The following is an 18,152-nucleotide window of genomic DNA, read 5'->3' as shown; positions in this document are numbered from 1 at the left end:
TCAAAAAAAAAATTAATTGATTCGACAATATAAAAGGCTGAAATTTCGTGGGTCTTCATCAGTCGTATGGTAATGTTTTCAAGTCTTTCAGGAGCCTTTATCTCGGATTCTCCAGATAGTGGGGGAGGGGGTGGTTGTAAATCGGATAAAAATTATTTGAGTTCGTACATGTACCTAGATCGATCGAAAGAGTCGTAATTTCACAAATATGGTAAACCCGAGTTTAATTGAGATGAATTTCATTTTCACCTTATTTCTAGTATTTCTTCGAAAACTAGAGAAGGAGGCTCCAGATCGGTTTGAAACCATCATCAATCGACTCGGGAGATTTAATTTTGATTTTTTTACGAGAAATGGGTCCAATTTGAATATTTTTACTGCTGGGGTGGTGTATTTTGGAGTCCTCTATGAATTCCTTTCAGTTCGGATCGAAATTATTGATCGTTAGGATACTTCCTTTGCAAGATGTTTTATTTTTCAACCCATTAAGTAACATCAAATTGAACGGACTTGACTCAAAATTCTTCTCAATTTCCTTATTCTAAGCATTGTTTCAAGACTACTCGTAAATCACATTCCATCAAAATTCACAATTGAGGAATCGCACTCTTGAAACAGAATATATTTGGTGGTAAATTCGTGGATGCGAGGCTACGCTCAGAAGCTACCCATCGAAAAGCACTCCTCGCTCACTCAATTCTCAGTTTTTATTTTTCAAAGTCTGCTTTTCATTTTATTTTCAATTTGTCGATTTTTTTCAACTATCGAATATTTCATAGCAGAGTGTGGAGTGAAACAATTTCGTTGTAACATTGGTAAGTAGATCCAGAAGGTCGTTAAAAATAATTTATAAAAAGACGAACGCTGATAAACGAAACAATAAAGTTGAAAAATCAAACAAACAACAAACAAACGAACAAAGGAAAAAGTAACTAGGATGTAGGTAAAGAAAAATTAGGATTACACGAAACATACAAATAGATACTGTAAACTGAAAAATACGTACAGGTAGCTATTTAAAAATCTGCAATATTAAAAACACGTGATCAATAATTCGATGGTGTCATGCAAGAAGATGAATTGTACTTTCAATTTACTACAGAAAAATAATTTTTTTTGTTGGTAGTCTGGCCCTTCGAGCATTGCTGTGAGAATGAGATAAAAAGGGCCAAACTATACTTTACAATAATTATGTATATTTTCATTTTTTATACAAACAGAAATGCAGATAATTGAATAAATCTTTCTAAAATAATAGATGCTCTACAACCCCCCCCCCCCCCCCCCCGAAGCATGTATCATACCACTTTTTTTTTACATTCACGTTTTGAAAATCAGTTTGGTCCTTCTTACATGACACCATCATTATAAAGAAGCATCGCAATGACTCCAACAATAACTACGAGAAAAGAATACAAAACGTGAGCGCCAGACCAACAGAACAGAAAAGATCAGAGATAAAAACTGACCCAAGATGCACACTTACCTATTACAATTGATCGCGTAAGTCGAAGGGCAGGTGTTTTCAACTGGAAATTTCAGACGATTATGATGATGAGCGTAATTCGCATACTCAGCAGCTGAATATCTAGCCATACTCTGAGGACTATACGCGTTGGCGGTATTCTTCGATGGCCCCACAGGAACTAGCACAACTCCGGCGTTATTTACATCGGATGGATTAACCAATAACGTATTAGCCACACTAGACGGACCAATGGGACTGCCGCATCTGGCCAACGTATTGGTCGTTCTTTTGCATAACGTGGTATGATTTTCAAATACAGCGTTCGCATTCGGTGATACTGACAATACACTTTGTTTCGGAACGACCACGTAACGTCGTCCTTCCAGTTCCAGGACACCTTGCACTAAAGGCATTTGAATTTCAGAGACGGTCGTGACGTCACCGGTCGCTGATGAGGAAGCGTTCATATTCGCCATTGATAATACGCCGCCGCCGTACATTGTTTTTAAATGGATATTGGACGATGAGGGTAGCCAGGTGGTTACACCGTCGACGATCTTAGTCGCTGGGAAGTTTGCTGACGAGCTCGATAACGTTAGCGAGTCGTAATGATCTGACATCGTCGAATACATGGTTCGAGGAGAATGGCCCATTCCGTACATTGCTTTAAAGGCCGGATGAATGTTTTCTTTTTTCATTTCACACAATTGACAAGGCTGTAGATTTGAAAAATTACATAATATGCATTATTGTATATTCCAAAGTACACGAGCACGAGTTTAAAAAAGTAAAACTAATTCTATAGGGTGTCTCAAAAGTCGGTGAACATGATATGGCGAAATGAAACCATCAAATTACGGGGCATTTTACATTTTTTTTCTCACCATCGGCATTATAAAGGGTGGCCAAAAAGTCAGATGCAAATTTGTTGGGCAACAGACTTTTTGGCCACCCTGTACATAATAGTCGGGGAGCCCGCATAAGGGTCTATTGCAATCCCCCCTAGATCCTCCGGCACAACTTTTTTCTTAAATGAGGAGTCCAAAGGAACACTTCTACTCTAGCCTTAGTCCTCAAAAAACAGTGGCCCTACTTACAAAATGGAGGCCATTTTGATAGACAGGTCAGCCGATATCGCAGATTTTGCGTTCCAACATAGGACTTGCCCGAAATTTTTCAAACCGTACAAAGGTAGATCGAAAGATCAGGCAAAAATTTATCACCTGTTAAAATTTCAAGCGGTAAAGTGCCTTTTCGATTTTTGGTGAATTTTCAAAAACCAAATTTAGGCCAAAAATGAGGGGGGAAATCAAAATTTCACCCAATTGTCCAAGAAAGTTTAAATTTAGGATACATATTTTCGACATGCCAAATCGATTGGAAATGGTTTCAAACCTTTCTGAGCAGTTCTGGAGCCTCCAGCAGATTTTTTGGAACTTGAAATTCCAACAAAATCACATCAACTGAAAATAATTTTGACCTGCCAAATCGTTTGGATGCTTTGGAAACTATTTCAAACCATTTTCAGCAGTTCTGGAGCCTCCAGCAGATTTTTGAAACTCAAAATTGAGTTTTATGTCGTCATGATATTATTTCATGTGTTCTTCCGAACTTTCTTCCGTTTGTGATTACATACGGATTAAAGCTCAGAGGGGCATATGTGAGATACTATCATGCCGACATTTGGTGTACGTGTGAAGTCCAGAAATCACTGGCTGGTGATTTCTAAGTACTTTGTCAACAACATCTGTTGTTGACAAATACTTTTTTGGTAAGTATCGTTTTGAATGCGCAACAAGACGATACGTTCTCGCTTAAAAATATCTTTCCTTTTCTCCGGTTAATGTTTAAATCTAACAAAATAATCTTATAATTATTTTATCGCGAAAGTTCTTAACATTTTTATAATTAATTTTGTTTCAAGAAGTTTTCGTTGTTAAAACTATAAAAATAAACTCTTCAATTCGTGAACTTTGTGTTGACTACATCTTTCGCGAATTCGTATGTGACGATTATCTCCAGCAGGTAAGAGCTGTGTATTATATCCTGACGACTAAAGTTTTCCCAGGCAATAAGTTTTATCCTTATTGCAACGTGTTCATATATCTTACATTACCTGAAGGATCTCTAATCAGACACCTCACACTGGAGCCTCCAGCAGATTTTTGAAACTCAAAATTCCCACAAAATTTCATCAACTGGAGTTGGAAAGTCGAAATCCATTCTGCAAACAAATTTTAATACGCTACGAAGTCGACTGCAGGTGGATTTCAAGTCGTTTTGGAGCCTCCAGCGACTTTTTGAAAATTACTGGAGCGTCCAGTAGATGTTTGAAACTTGAAATTTCCTAAAATTTCATCAAATGAAGTTGCAAAGGCAAAATTCATTCAGCAAACTAATTTCAATACGCTACAAATTCAACTTCAGGTAGATTTTAGGTCGTTTTGGAGCCTCCAGCAATTTTTTGAAAATTACTGGACCCTCCAGTAGACTTTTGAAACTTGAAATGGAAATGGAAAGCCGTGATTAATTCTGCAAACTAATTTCAATACGCTACAAAGTCAACTTCAGGTGGATTTTAGATCCTTTTGGAGCCTCCAGCGACTTTTTGAAAGTTACTGGAGCCTCCAGTAGATTTTTGAAACTTGAAATGGAAATGGAAAGTCGAAATTAATTCAGCATACTAATTTCAATACGCTACAAAGTCAACTTCCGGTAGATTTTAGGTCGTTTTGGAGCCTCCAGCTACTTTTTGAGAAATACTGGAGCCTCCAGTAGACTTTTAAAACTTGAAATGAAACTGGAAAGGCGAAATTAATTCTGTAAACTAATTTCAATACGCTACAAAGTCAACTTCAGGTGGATTTCAGGTCCTTTTGGAGCCTCCAGCAACTTATTGAAAATTACTGGAGCCTCCAGTAGACTTTTGAAACTTGAAATGGAACTGGAAAGCCGTAATTAATTCTGCAAACTAATTTCAATACACTACAAAGTCAACTTCAGGTGGACTTTAGGTCGTTTTTTAGCCTCCAGCGACTTTTTGAAAATTACTGGAGCCTCCAGTAGACTTTTAAAACTTGAAATGGAAATGGAAAGCGGAAATTACTTCTGCAAACTAATTTCAATACGCTACAAAGTCAACTTCAGGTGGACTTTAGGTCGTTTTGGTGACTCCAGCAACTTTTTGAAAATTACTGGAGCCTCCAGTAAATTTTTGAAACTTGAAATGGAAATGGAAAGTCGAAATTAATTCTGCAAACTGATTTCAATACGCTACGGAGTGAGCTGCAGGTGGATTTCAAGTTGTTTTGGAGCCTCCAACGACATTTTGAAAGGTTGAATGGAGTTTTTTTTTCGAAAATTGAAATTTCCAAATAGTAGATGGAAGCTTCAAAACCATTTGAAACAAGCATGCAGTCGACTTCATATCGTATTGAAATTAGTTTGCGAAGTAAATTTCGGCTTTCTAACTCCATTTCATAGAATGTTGTGCGAATTCCAAGTTTCAAAAATCTGTTGGAGCTCCAGTAATTTTCAAAAAGTCGCTGAAAGCTCCAAAACGAATTGAAATTTATCTGCAGTCGACTTCGTAGCGTATTGAAATTAGTTTGCAGAATAAATTTCGGCTTTCCAACTTCATTTGATTAAATTTTGTGGGAATTTCGAGTTTCAAAAATCTGCTGGAGGCTCCAGAACTGCTCAAAACGGTTTGAAACAGTTTCCAATCGATTTGGCATGTCGAAAATAGGGCATATCCCAAATTTCAGCTTTCTTGGTCAATTTGGTGAAATTTTGATTTTTTCCGCTCATTTTTGGCCTAAATTTGATTTTCAAAAATTCACCAAAAGTCGAAAAACGCACTTTGGCACTTGAAATTTTGACAGTGGATGAATTTTTGCCTGATCTTTCGATCTACCTTCGTACGGTTTAAAAATTTCGTGTAAGTCCTATGTTGGAACGCAAAATCTGCGATTTCGGCTGACCTGCTAATGAAAATGGCCTCCATTTTGTAAGTAGGGCCACTTTTTTTTTTTTGAGGACAAGGGCTAGAAATGTTCCTTAGGACTCCCCCTTTAAGGAAATGGTTGACCCCGAGGATCAAACGGGAGGGGATGGGTTTGCAATAGATCCTTATGCGTTCTCCTCGACTACACTCAGAAATTGTAGTTCAGAGTATTCAAAAAAAAAAAACGAAAATTTTTCAAATTTCTTCGGATTGAAATTATTGCTTTTTGGAAAACTTTTGAGACTATTCAAATTGCTCAAATTCCTCGCCAACATCACATTTCACGACTTTACAGTCATATCGATCAGTAGTGACGAACTTGAGCAGTAATTTGAAGATGAAACAGATAAGAGAATCAGATTTCATGCATACCTTGCATACATATCCGCCAACAGGTTGATCTGCGTCCATTCCGCAGCATTGGAAATGATATAGACACAAACAAATGGTGCATTGTAACGTTGGTATCGTTCCAAGAGCCGATGGACAGCTTATAGAACAGGTCTGCGTTCCACGAGCACTTCTATTTCATAAACGAACAATGGGAACATGTATTTTAGGAGAGATACGTTTACATTTCGAGTAATAGGACGAGTACGGAATGGGGAGAAAACACAACACACATGAGTATCAAAAATACAAGTATACCAGAATCTTGATCGAATGAATACATTTAAAAAAATTGTTTTTGAATTTAAAAAAAAACAGAACAAAAACTTCAAAAACACTCCACACTTGCTTTACTGATTACGTAACGTAATTTTGAATATTCCAAGCCATCCTTTCGAGAAAATTATTTTTAAAAAAAGAACGAATTTCTCGATTACAATAATCGAATACGTACGTCAAACTTAATAATTTGACTGAAAAGAGAAACAACTTTCTTTACCGCGCATCGCGCAGCGAACTAAGAAAAACATATAATTAACTCACTTCGCATGCGAAGAATGATCCGCAGAAATCGAGCCGGATACCAGATCAGGGGCGATGCTTTTATCAGTACGTTTCTGCGATTTGGAACCTTTACTCGATTTAGACGACGACGGTGGTTTTTTCACTATGAAAACACAACGAGATCTCTCATAAAGAACTTGACTCGATTATTATTACTCGTAAGTGTTGGAAAATACTCGATAAGTACCTGATTTCTGACCACTCTGCTTCGAGGGAGGTCCTCCGATCTTAATTTTCATACTAGATGGTTTACCTCCGGAGGTAACTTTAGACGAGGCGGTATTCGAATTAGCCATGTTTGGCGCACGCAACAAGATCTTTGGCATCATTAACTTAGGAGTCATATTGTTTGTACTCTCTTCCGCATCGGGATCGGCCATGTTTTTATTTCCTTTCTTCGACGATGATTTAGATTTAGAAACGGCATCAGATCCCGGAGTTTTGGCGTTTGATTTCGACTTCTGAGGGTCTTTCTTTTTCGAAGATGACGGCGCTGGTGTCAGTGTCGCCGGAAATACCGCAGCTGTGGTTGGGTTCTTTGATAAGTCGTCACCGGCATCAGGCATTGATGCTGACGCAGACGTCACTGGTGTATGCGTCGATGCGGGGTCGATACCTAAACGTCGATTTAACATGAGGTCGCCGCTCACGTTGGCTGATTCGTTCTCCAAAAGTTCCTGAACATAAACGACACGATTAAATCAGAAATGAGCAGAAACCAGACATGTAAACTTTCCAACACGGAAATTGATGTATACTAAACCAGTTTCAAGCTATTCTAGTATCTTTGGTGAAAATTCAATTTATTAAAAAAATTTTCAATTGATCAGGCTGGACCAAAAATACGCTTAAGTGCATATTATAATGTTGATTTTTCCTACTAAATTTCTGAAAAATCTTGCTTTTTATTTTTTCACCAAAAAAAAAAATGTCAAAAATTGCCAAAAAAATCTCTCTGTTTTGATAACATGCTGATAGAGAGTGTACTAGAATTTTTCTCAAAAAAACTAACTTTAGCAACCAAAACAGCTGGAAAAAGTAACCAGAAAAATCATCAAAATTCAAATGAAAACCATTTATCAACACTTTGAAAGAAAACTGGGTGAAAATGCAAAAAAGAAGCATGAAAAAAATAACGGATTCCGGAAACGACCGAACTAATGAAAAAAATTGAAAAATTGAAAGATATGGGGGGGGGGGGAAGCTTACCGAAATAGGGAAGAAATAAATAGAAATAAATTTAATCTTATCCAAAATCATTTCGAAAAATTAAACACAAAAATACGAATTTCATTTTAAAAATTCGAATACAAAAAAATGTACCTACTGTGCTTCAGAAATAGAAAAAAAATCCTCAAATTCGCGAGAAAAAGACATCAAAACTTGACAAAAATTGACACAATAAATTATTAAAAAAAAAAAAAAAAAAAAAAAAAAAAAAAAACTGGAAATAATGCAACAAAAATTTTGAAGTTGAGAGAAAATGGACCAAAACAGAAAGCAGAGGAATGATCAAGATCTGGAGAGAGAAAAATTAGTCAAATAATAATGTGAAAAAACATTAAAATCATAAGTCCTTAAGAATAAAAATCAAGAGCAAAATTCAACATAAAAGCACTAAAATTTTAAAAAAATATATATATTAAAAATTAAAAAAAAAACTCATGAAAAAATTGCGGAAACTCACAAAAATTAAGGCACAAGAGCAAACACGAAAATTCGGGGAAAATCGTCGAAAAATTGGGAAATATGAACTTTAATTAATCATAAATGAAAAATAAATAAAAATATTTTAACTAAAAAAAGCAAATAAAAAATTAATAAAATTCATATCTTTAAATTTAAAAAATAAATTAAATTTAAATTTAAATTAATATCTATTTTAAAAATAATTAATCTACGAGAATTTAAAAGAATAAAACGTGAAAAAAATCAAGAAAGCCCCAAAAAATTCAAAATAAAAACATCCGAGTCTTAAAATCCAAAAAAGACCTCTCAAAAACTCAAAAAAAAACTGTAAAAAGAGAATTCTACAAAAATTTAAGCAGAAAAAATTACTAAAATTTGGCGCAAAATTGGAAGAAAATTTCATAAAAATCGCGAAAGTTGAGGACAAAAAGTTTCGTCGAAATCAAGAACAAAAATTCAGTCAGAAAAACGAATCGATAAAATTTTAAAACAAAATCGTGGAAAAGATGAAAATGGAAAACTCTTGAAAATTCAGTTCAGGAAAAAAATCACTGAAAATTCAGGACAAGGAACTCGCGAGAGTTGAAAAGTACGAATTCGAACAAAAATCGACAAAATTGTGGAGAAAAATCATGGACAAATTTCAAGCAAAGTTCAAGACGACTTGACAGGAAAAAAATAATTTCAACTTGAGAAAAAATAGTTCAAAGAGAGATGAAATCCCGAAGATTTTCCCCATACCTGGGGTGCGTTCAAGAATGAAAAAACATCACCCTGGTGGGTGATGGGAGTTCCCACCAGTGTGATGCTTCATTTATGAACGCCAAGGGTGATGTTAGGGTGATTCTGATTATCAAATACTAATTTTGTTTCGTGACAGTGACTTCAATGACTTCATTACTTATTTTTCGACATAAAATTCACAACTTAATCAATAAAATACCAAAATGAAACGAATTTCATCAAAAAGTTCAAATGTATCCACCATCTTTTATCAGTAAACAAAACCCATCCAACCAATCAGAAGCTGGGGGACTCTAGGGAAGATTTATCACCCCAGTCAAAAGTGGTGTGACGAAAGTCACCCGAAGGTGACAATTATCACCCTTCCCCGATGATTTCTGAACGGGAAAATGTCATCACTCTGGGTGATATTATCACTCGGGAGACGTTCTTGAACGCACCCCTGTGAGGGAAGGGGAAAGGAGAGAGGGATCAACTAACGAAAGATATCAAGACTCAAAACAAAAAAAAATCCACCTTAAAGGGGGAAAATGAAAAAAACAAACTCATCAAATCTTGAAGAAGCCCCCCCCCCCCCACTAAAAAAATAATCAAAATTTAAAGGAAATCGTAACTTTTGGAAGAAGAAAAATCACAATTCCACAAAAACTTAAGTCAAAAAATTACTAGTTTTTTTAAAGCACGAGCTCGAAAAAAAACTGTCGAAATAATAAAAAAAAATTCAGTCAAAATTAGACAAAAAAATAACCATGATTTAGAGTAAAACTAAAATTGTGAAAATTCAAAGTTGAAAAATACTATATCAAAACTGGAGAAACTTCGCCAAAATTTAAAAAGAAAATGCCAGAAAAATCATCGAAAAAAATTAAATCCGTCAAAATTGAGAAAAAACTACAAAAATTCACAAAAAAAAACACCAAATCGGGGATTTGAGGAATACAACCGTACAAGCTTGATCGAAAATTTTAATGAAAAAATCACAAGAACTCGATCAAGATGATAAAATTCAGCAAAAATTCAGACGCAAGAAAACCTTAAAATTCAAAACAAAACTATGAAAAAATTATTTTAGAAAAAAATCACTACAATTCAAGATGTAAAAATCGATCAAAAGAGGAAAAATCCACTAAAAACTAACGAGGAATTCAAAAATGATGAATGAGTAATTTAATACTTGTTAAAATTGAGAATAAATTAGAAAAATTTCAAAAGAAAAACCACCAAATTTGGAAAAATAAAATTCAAAACGCTGAAAAAACAGTAAGAGCATTTTTTTTCTTCACGAATTTTGATTATAAATTTCTGGGAGGGGGGGGAGAGGACATTTGTGAAAAAACTAGGAAAAAGTAACTTTAGTAACTGGTTACTTAGAAAGTGACCGAATACAATCCCTGTGCTGATAAGTTTCATTTTTGTTTTGCCAAAAACTTCAAAAATTTCAAAAAGCCTCATTTTTTTCTAAAAATTATTGTCAAAATGTCGCTTTCTCGTCAGAAATTGAAAAAAATCATTTTTTAATGTAGAATTGCTGAAAACTCTTGCTTCACTTTTCTGCTAGAATTTTGGAAAAATTATCACCTTTTTTGCTTTTAATTGTCAAAAAGTCCTTTTTTTCAGCTTTTAAAACAAAATGTGACTATTTTGATTCCTTTTTTACTTTTTTTTAGAAAAAAATTGAGTACAAGCCCCAGTTAATTTGCTTACCGCTTCCATTTTCTTGGTAAAACGCGTCCTTTCCAAGTCACATTCACGATTACTGAATACTAATTCTTTCGAAAATGTGAAATTCCGTATGCTTAAGGTTCCGTCTTTAGGCACTGTAAAATGCAAAAAAATTACGATGAGTATACTCGATTGAATTTTCTTTCTTCATGTTCAATTATTATCAGTTCAGTGCTGAAGTTTGAGTAAAAAAATGAGCATTGATACATACAGCTGTCACTGATCTGCTTGGTGGATCGTAACTTCTTCCCTTGGGGAGTAAAGTAACTAACATCGGCGCTCTTCTTCTGGCCATCTTCTGAAATGTATCTGTAAACTACTTCTCTCCTCCATCCTGCAATAAAGCATCGAAAATAAAGAAAAACCGATGAAAATGAAAATACAAAGTGCTCGATGCGTTGATGCTTGGTGACCCTACCGTATTTGAATGGTTCTTTAAAAAGTGGATTTGAAATATCTACTTTTGGTTTAGATTTAGGTCTGCTGGGTGGATTCGGTGTTGAAGAAACAACAGATACCGGCGATGCTGGAGCTACTTCAGTCAATTCTTTTTCTTCAGGAACTATAAATTATAATTAATGATGCAATGAACTTCTTCACAATAGAAAATAATACCAAAATGTATCAATAACACAAAGGTAATATACTCACGTTTCTCACTATTGATAAAATTTTCCTTATTCTCCCCCATACTGACATCTACATTCGGAGGTTTATCTAGTTGCTCTTTAAGTCCTGAATAAATAAAAAAAAAACAATTTTATAAAATCTGCATTTACTCAAGAAATCCGAACAACATTTGCTGAAGATGAAACTCACTTTTAGGAGGATCCAATTCATTATTATCAAAATCGTCGAAGAATTTCCTCTTCTTTTTTACTCGTTTGTTAGCTGCTATTTGTTCTTCGGTTTGGTTATCCAGCGATACATCTCCACTAGCCATATCACTATCAATACACATTGCAGGTTCAGGAACTGTATCAGCTAATTGACTCGACTGTTCGGTATCTACTTCCATCGCCAAGTCATCTTCATATTTAGGCGAAGCATTCTCCAACTGGCTAAGTAAGTCTTGATAGTTTTGCTGTAAAACTAAAAAAAAATACAAACGTCAAGATAGTGAAATCAATTTAAACATATTATCAGTCTAACAACGTGAGCTTACTGTAAAAAATTTGCAACGTTCTTTCGGTGATGTCAGGATCAAACCCGATGAAATTGAACCCATTGGCTGGTTCAGCAGCTTCGGGTTGTGTAGAACCATCAGCCCTTTCACCGGTATCTTCTTCGGCATCAGATTCATATTTTGAAAGCGTTGGCAACCTTCTGACATTTTTAGCCCTTGCATCGTGTTCTTCATTTTGAGAAGTACTCGATAATTCACCATTTGCCAATGTCTTTGTATCACTGGCTTTGGTATCGATTGCTTCACTTTCATCAGCACTCGTTACAGATTTATTTTCATGATCTTCTACATCATTCGAAGGAGTTATTTCACCGGTTACATTTTCAGAAGATGCATTATTGGTAGATTTTTCTTCATCGTCGCTATTTTGGTAATCATCGCCATTGATATCGTCTTCGGCATCGTTACCATCTGCATCATCTGCATCTGGTGCATTTTTGGTCAAATTTTCTCGATCAGCTTCATCAACCTCATCTTGATCAGCTTCATCGACCTCATCTTTCTCAGCTTCATCAACCTCATCTTTCTCAGCTTCATCGACCTCATCTTTCTCATCAGATGAATCATCTTTGGCATCTTTAACCTCGAGAGCAAAAGTTTCTTCTTCGGAATCAACAACTGAATCATTTATTTCATGTTGATCGACATTACTTTCTGCGTCGCTGGTAAGATCTCCTATTAAATCCGATTCGTCGCTTAAATCTGCATCATCCGAACAAGTTAATTCGGTAGCTTCTACGTTTACATCGGAATCGACGAGTTCTGAATCCAATTTATCGACGGTGTTTTTGTCATCGCTCCGGTTCACTTCCATATCGTCATCGCTGTCACTATATGTGGCTTCATCACCCAACACATTGGGTTGGTTTTCTTCATCTTCGTTATGGTCGTCCATAATAATAGGTTCGATCTAATTTCAGCTTGCAATCGCATCAGATAATCTGAAAAATGACGAAAAAAATTCAATTCGTTATTGGAGAAAATCGTCGAAAAGTTGGAAAATAAAATCTACGAGAATTCAGAAGAATAAAACTTGAAAAAAAAATCAAGTAATCCTCAAAAAAATTCAAAATAAAACCATCAAGTCTCAAAGTCCAAAAAAAACTCGAAAAAACTCGAAAAAATCTGTAAACGGGGGAATTCCGCAAAAATTAAAGCAGAAAAAATTACTGAAATTTGGAACTAAATTAGGAGAAAATTTTATAAAAAATCTCGAAAATTCAAGAAAAAAGGTTTAGCCGAAATTAAGAACAAAAATTGAGCAGAAAAATGAATCAATAAAATTCAAAACAAAATTATGGAAATTATGAAAATAGAAAACTCTCGAAAATTCAGTTCAGCAAAAGTAAATTTTTGAGAAAAATCATCGAAAAATTTCTAGCAAAACGGAAGAGGATTGGACAGAGAAAAATAATTCGAATTTGAAAAAAAATTGTTCGAAGAGAGAAGAAATCCGAAGGACCTTCCCTCACAGCTGGAAGGGAAGAGGAACAGAGAGAGAGAGGGGGATCAACAAATGAAAGATATCAAGATGCAGAAAAATCCACCACAAAAGGTGAAAATATAGAAGAAAAAAAACAAAGTCATCAAATCTTAAAGAAGCTTGCTTCCCTCCCTTCTAGAAAAAAAAGATCGAAATTTAAAGGAAATCATGATTTTTGGAAGAAGAAAAAATCACAATTCCACAAAAATGTGAGCAAAAAATCACTTGTTTTTTTAAAGCACAAAACTCAAAAAAAACTGTTAAAATTAAAAAAATACAGTCGAAATTTAGGCAAAAAAATCATCACAATTTAGAAAAAATTAAAGTTAAAAAAGTCTGTCAAAACTGGAAAAACTTTGCCACAATTTGAAAAAAAGAAAAAAAAATGGAAATTCCCAAAAAATCGTAAAAAAACTTGAAAAAAGAAAACTCGCGAAAATTCAGAAAAATCATACCCGTCAGAATAGGGAAAAATCTACAAAAATTCAAAAGAAAACTCGCCAAATCGGCGATGAAAAAAATTCACAAAATTCAAAAAAAACCATCGAACCGAAATAAGGAGAAATCCCGACTATTTGAGCAGTAAAATCACACAAGCTCGAAGGAAAATTTAAATGAAAAAATCACGAGAATTCAAGGTGATAAAATTGGGTAAAAATTCAGGCGAAAAACATAAAAATCATCAAAACTGAAAAAATAAAATTCGTAACGCTGAAAAAGCAGCGATGCCATTTAAATAAAAGCAATGTTTTTTTCTTCGTAAAATTTTGGATAAAATTTCGAAAAAAAAGAAGGAAATTTGTGGAAAAACTCGGAAAAAGTAACTTTTTAGTGACAAACATTTTTAAAAAGTAACCATAAGTTACTATTAGTATTACTAACTTTAGTACTTAGTTACTCAAAAAGTGCAAGTTTCCAAAATGAAAATTTATAGAAATTCATCATCTCTATTTTTAAAATGTACTTTGCAATTTTAGCATCCTCAAAGTTCAAGATTTGCCATTTTCAATGAAGAAAAAATCATTTAAAAAATAACAACATTAGGCCCAAGAGAATTGCGTATCTTTAACGTTGTTTTATTCAGCCCTGGGCGCCAGAAAAGTGAAAAATATTTGGAAAAAAAAAATGTTTTCATCGTTAAATTGAGAGATTGAACTCTGAAGTATCAATTTATCATTTTAAAAATATGACATATTTAATATTCATCCATTCAATTGGAAAATCTGAATCAAAATTCACCACTTAATACGACCCTTAAATGCAATTTTTTTTTTCGTAGGCCTGCAAAGTATTTATTGGTTACTTTGTATGATATAGTTAATAATGTTTCATATTTTACAATAAATTTATTCATGCTGACGTCGAATTCGGATCGAGAAACGAAAGAAACAATACTGCAATAATTGTGATTCTGAGAAACGATGTCGAAAAAAGGGGAAAGTGACGAGCTAGAAGACAGTCAGAAGAATCAGAGCCACTGGCACTATGCTGTTATCTCGTATTGGCATCATTACACTATCACATTCACATTCTCGTACAGCTTGGTCGACTGGTGAATGGAATGAAAAATCTAGATTCGAGATATTCGATGACTTCATCAAGAAACCGAACCGTTATCGGTAATAGAGGAACAATACACGAGTAAAACAGCATAACTAAAACAATAAATATTAGTTGGAATTTAAACAGCGCAAAATCATGTTATCACGCTTACAGTTCGTCTTCATCGTACTACAGATGATGAACACAGATACAATATACAAAAGGAAGTAGAGTAAGCCACACAAAAATCATTGTTTCGTTTCCGCACAGTGAAATTTTTGCATGCAGCTCTCCTCAGTCATAACCCACAGATAAAGCGTTCGAATCAGAAAATGAGTAAAAGTATGCCCCTCGAGAGTACGAATAGAAATATTTCCAAAGTCTGAACAATGAGCGATGTTTCGACGGCCGAAGGAACGCATTCGTTCGAGTAATAATATATGTAGATTGAAAAGTACTTCTTGTTATCGTGAAAGATAACCGAAGATAAACTACGATGGCTGATACGGTCGTTACAAGTGTTGATTCTTCGTCGTAAAGCGTCGACCGTATATAATGGACGAATAATTCAAATCGCAGGATATGACGGCTAGATTTTGGATGCAGAATCCTGGAAACCTTCTGCTCATGCGCGAAACATGATGCTTACGGTGCTGGTGGAGAGAGAGGCGGTTCCCTGGTTCAACCCATGTTCAACCAGTAAACCGTCTCTCTCTCCACTAGCACCGTAAGCGTCATGTTTGGCGCATGAGCAGAAGGTTTCCAGGATTCTGCATCCAAAATCTAGCCGTCACATTTTGTCATTTTTTCACCGTTGAATTATTCGTCCATTATATACGGTCGACGTCGTAAAGTGAAACTAGAGCATCCAACGTTGTCGAGCTGTCCACTGTCTAATTCAAAATCAAAATTTAATTTCATTCATAGGAAAAAGTACACTGAGTGGGATCAATTTTCGACGAATACAAACAATGCTCAATAATCTGTACATATTGTACAACGAGCAACGAACGCCAAACCAAACGAAACAAATCAACACGTCTGCAACTTCGACATTGAAATTAAATTTTAACGCATTATAGAACACGAAAGACACCAGTTTCGTAATCGATAAACAAATCGCAACGAAATGTAGGCTTTGTGTATAGAAAAGCGAATCAAAACGATTGAAAAAATTCTCACTTGTACTAGAAATACATTCGCTCCGGCTCCACTATCTAGCCACAGATGGATGGGATCACCTATTCGTAATCTGTTTTCGTTCCACGTATAAAATCCAAACAAGCTACGACTTCGGTACTTTCGAGGGACTTCGATTCACATCGTCGAACGTTCGTGGTAATGAATTATTCAGCTGTAATACAAAATTATCAGATTAAATGGTGAAATGCTAGACCAAAATCTGACTCGAAACTATTACTGAAATGGGAAATTATAACTCGTAATTACTTACTCCACGGTGAAAGTGAATAATCAACGAAAATATTCTTACTTGGCCGGTGATGGAATCTTGACTTGAAATTCGACGAGATAACTTGCGATTAATCGCATATAAGATACGAAACTAACCACCGTCACTTAACTACAACGATCATAACGAGAATTACTTTACGTTTATTACTTTTAACAAATGGAAAACCTTTGAATTCGACTTAAAAAACTAAAGTGAAAATCGAAAAACATGGGAGTTCAAATAATTATCAAATTTTCTCAAAGCAAGTTTTGCTCATAGACTACATTCGTGTAGATTGTCCTTGTCATTCGAAAACTCTACAACAACGCTCTCTAGCGTCGTAAAATGTGAACTACCTTTTTCATTATTTTATTTTTATTTTTAAATTTAAATTTTTTATTTTTTTTACAAGCTTTGTTCTTTGTTTCGATTTCTTTTTTTTCATGTGAAATTTTGAAAATTTTTCAAGGTTGAAGATGATAGATACTTACGTTCTTTTTCCACTGAACTTTGGCAGATTTAGAACCCACAAGAATCTGCTCGGGATGCAGAAATGCAGACTGCGGTTTGAGTTTCTGAAAATGGATTTTACTTGAAAAAACTAAAAAGAAGACTAATTTAATTTAACTTTATAGGGTTTTGATTTTGAAAGTTGGTGATTGTAATATGAAAAGTGTTGAAAAATAGAGGAGGAAACTCACGGATACCTCAGGCTCATCCTCAACAGGTTCCACACCGCAGCAGACAGGCCAATAGGCCTACCGCTTATAAGGAAACGACGACGACGACGACGACGTCTAAAATCCAGATTCTCAATAATCCGCCAAGGCCAAAAGGTAAAATTGCCAAAATCTGCGTAAAAAAAAAAAACTAAAAAAAGAAACTAATAGATCCCTATCCCTGGAAAAGGAAAACCTCCTTCCAAAAAGCTCGAAAGAATGAAGGATGAAATTATTTAGTGCAGACCTAAAGTGAACAGGCCACTCCATACTCTCACATGGCCATATCCAAAATCAATTGCCCCAACCGTTATGTGGAATCTGTTTAGCCCACTGCCCAGTCAAATAGCAGAAACAAATAAGTGAACCCAAACATTATTGCGATCAAAGGATTTTTTGGTGAATATTGCCTAGGGTGGTATGCTGAACAACATACTAAAAGTCCCCGCCCCCACCCTTCGAGCTGAGCTAACCTCCCACTGTGGATCAAAGCCCCCCCCCCTCTAAATCAGTTTTTCGTCAATAACTCCTGAAATATTGAATTTTGAGTAAAATGAACCCAGTATGATCATTTCATTTCCTCCCCAATACCTATCAAATGAGCTATCAACCAACTCCCTAGCCTCAAGGGGGTGGCGCTACGACCCCTCAAAGTGACGTGATTTCAATAATTTTACATTTTATGATTTGGGACTTGTAACCTGTTCTAATTGATAAAATGAAGTCAAACTTGGGGAATGGGATTCTTTTGGGAGCTAGAGTTGACCTCTGGAGTGGGGAGGGTCAAAGTTGAAAATTACCAGAAAGGTCATTTTTTTGGAGGGATATAACATGGCCCCAAATGGATGAAAAGGGTCCAAAATCATACCATCGGACAGTACCCTATTCGTGATCAACATATCCAAATTTCAGCTTCCTAGGTCATCTCCACTCCTTTTAAGATGGAAAAAACCGAAAATGAGGGCAAAATATAAGGGGATTTTCACCTTAATGTTGCTTTAAATCGGGTGGGGATGACCTAGGAAGCTGAAATTTGGATATGTTGATCACAGATAGGGTACTGTCCGATGGTATGATTTTGGACCCTTTTCATCCATTTGGGGTCATGTTAGGTATGTCCCTCCAAAAAATGACCTTTCTGTAATTTTCAACTTTGACCCTCCCCACTCCAGAGGTCAACTCTAGC

The 18,152-nt window shown here is 35.2% G+C and overlaps 1 protein-coding gene across 3 annotated transcripts in view; it reads right to left on the bottom strand.

The window, feature by feature from the left end:
* The window catches only part of LOC135834709 (uncharacterized), a 29,644-nt gene extending 13,134 nt beyond the window's left edge, over positions 1–16,510 (bottom strand). The window contains exons 1-12 of one of the 3 annotated variants that reach the window (XM_065348665.1): positions 16,248–16,510; positions 15,977–16,148; positions 11,749–12,710; positions 11,403–11,675; positions 11,235–11,318; positions 11,002–11,145; positions 10,795–10,917; positions 10,566–10,678; positions 6,616–7,105; positions 6,408–6,531; positions 5,847–5,997; positions 1,487–2,184 (exon numbers count right to left, since the gene is read on the bottom strand). In XM_065348665.1, the coding sequence (XP_065204737.1) occupies positions 1,487–2,184; positions 5,847–5,997; positions 6,408–6,531; positions 6,616–7,105; positions 10,566–10,678; positions 10,795–10,917; positions 11,002–11,145; positions 11,235–11,318; positions 11,403–11,675; positions 11,749–12,664 (3,116 nt within the window). In that variant the 5' untranslated portion in view covers positions 12,665–12,710; positions 15,977–16,148; positions 16,248–16,510. The remainder of the gene's footprint in view (positions 1–1,486; positions 2,185–5,846; positions 5,998–6,407; positions 6,532–6,615; positions 7,106–10,565; positions 10,679–10,794; positions 10,918–11,001; positions 11,146–11,234; positions 11,319–11,402; positions 11,676–11,748; positions 12,711–15,976; positions 16,149–16,247) is intronic. The other 2 variants (XM_065348664.1, XM_065348666.1) reach the window with 2 other exon arrangements.
* Between the last annotated feature and the right edge of the window lie 1,642 nt (positions 16,511–18,152).

The sequence above is a fragment of the Planococcus citri genome, chromosome 2, assembly GCF_950023065.1.
Source record: "Planococcus citri chromosome 2, ihPlaCitr1.1, whole genome shotgun sequence".
NCBI lineage: Eukaryota > Metazoa > Arthropoda > Insecta > Hemiptera > Pseudococcidae > Planococcus > Planococcus citri.
This window is presented reverse-complemented; position numbering and strand designations above follow the sequence as displayed.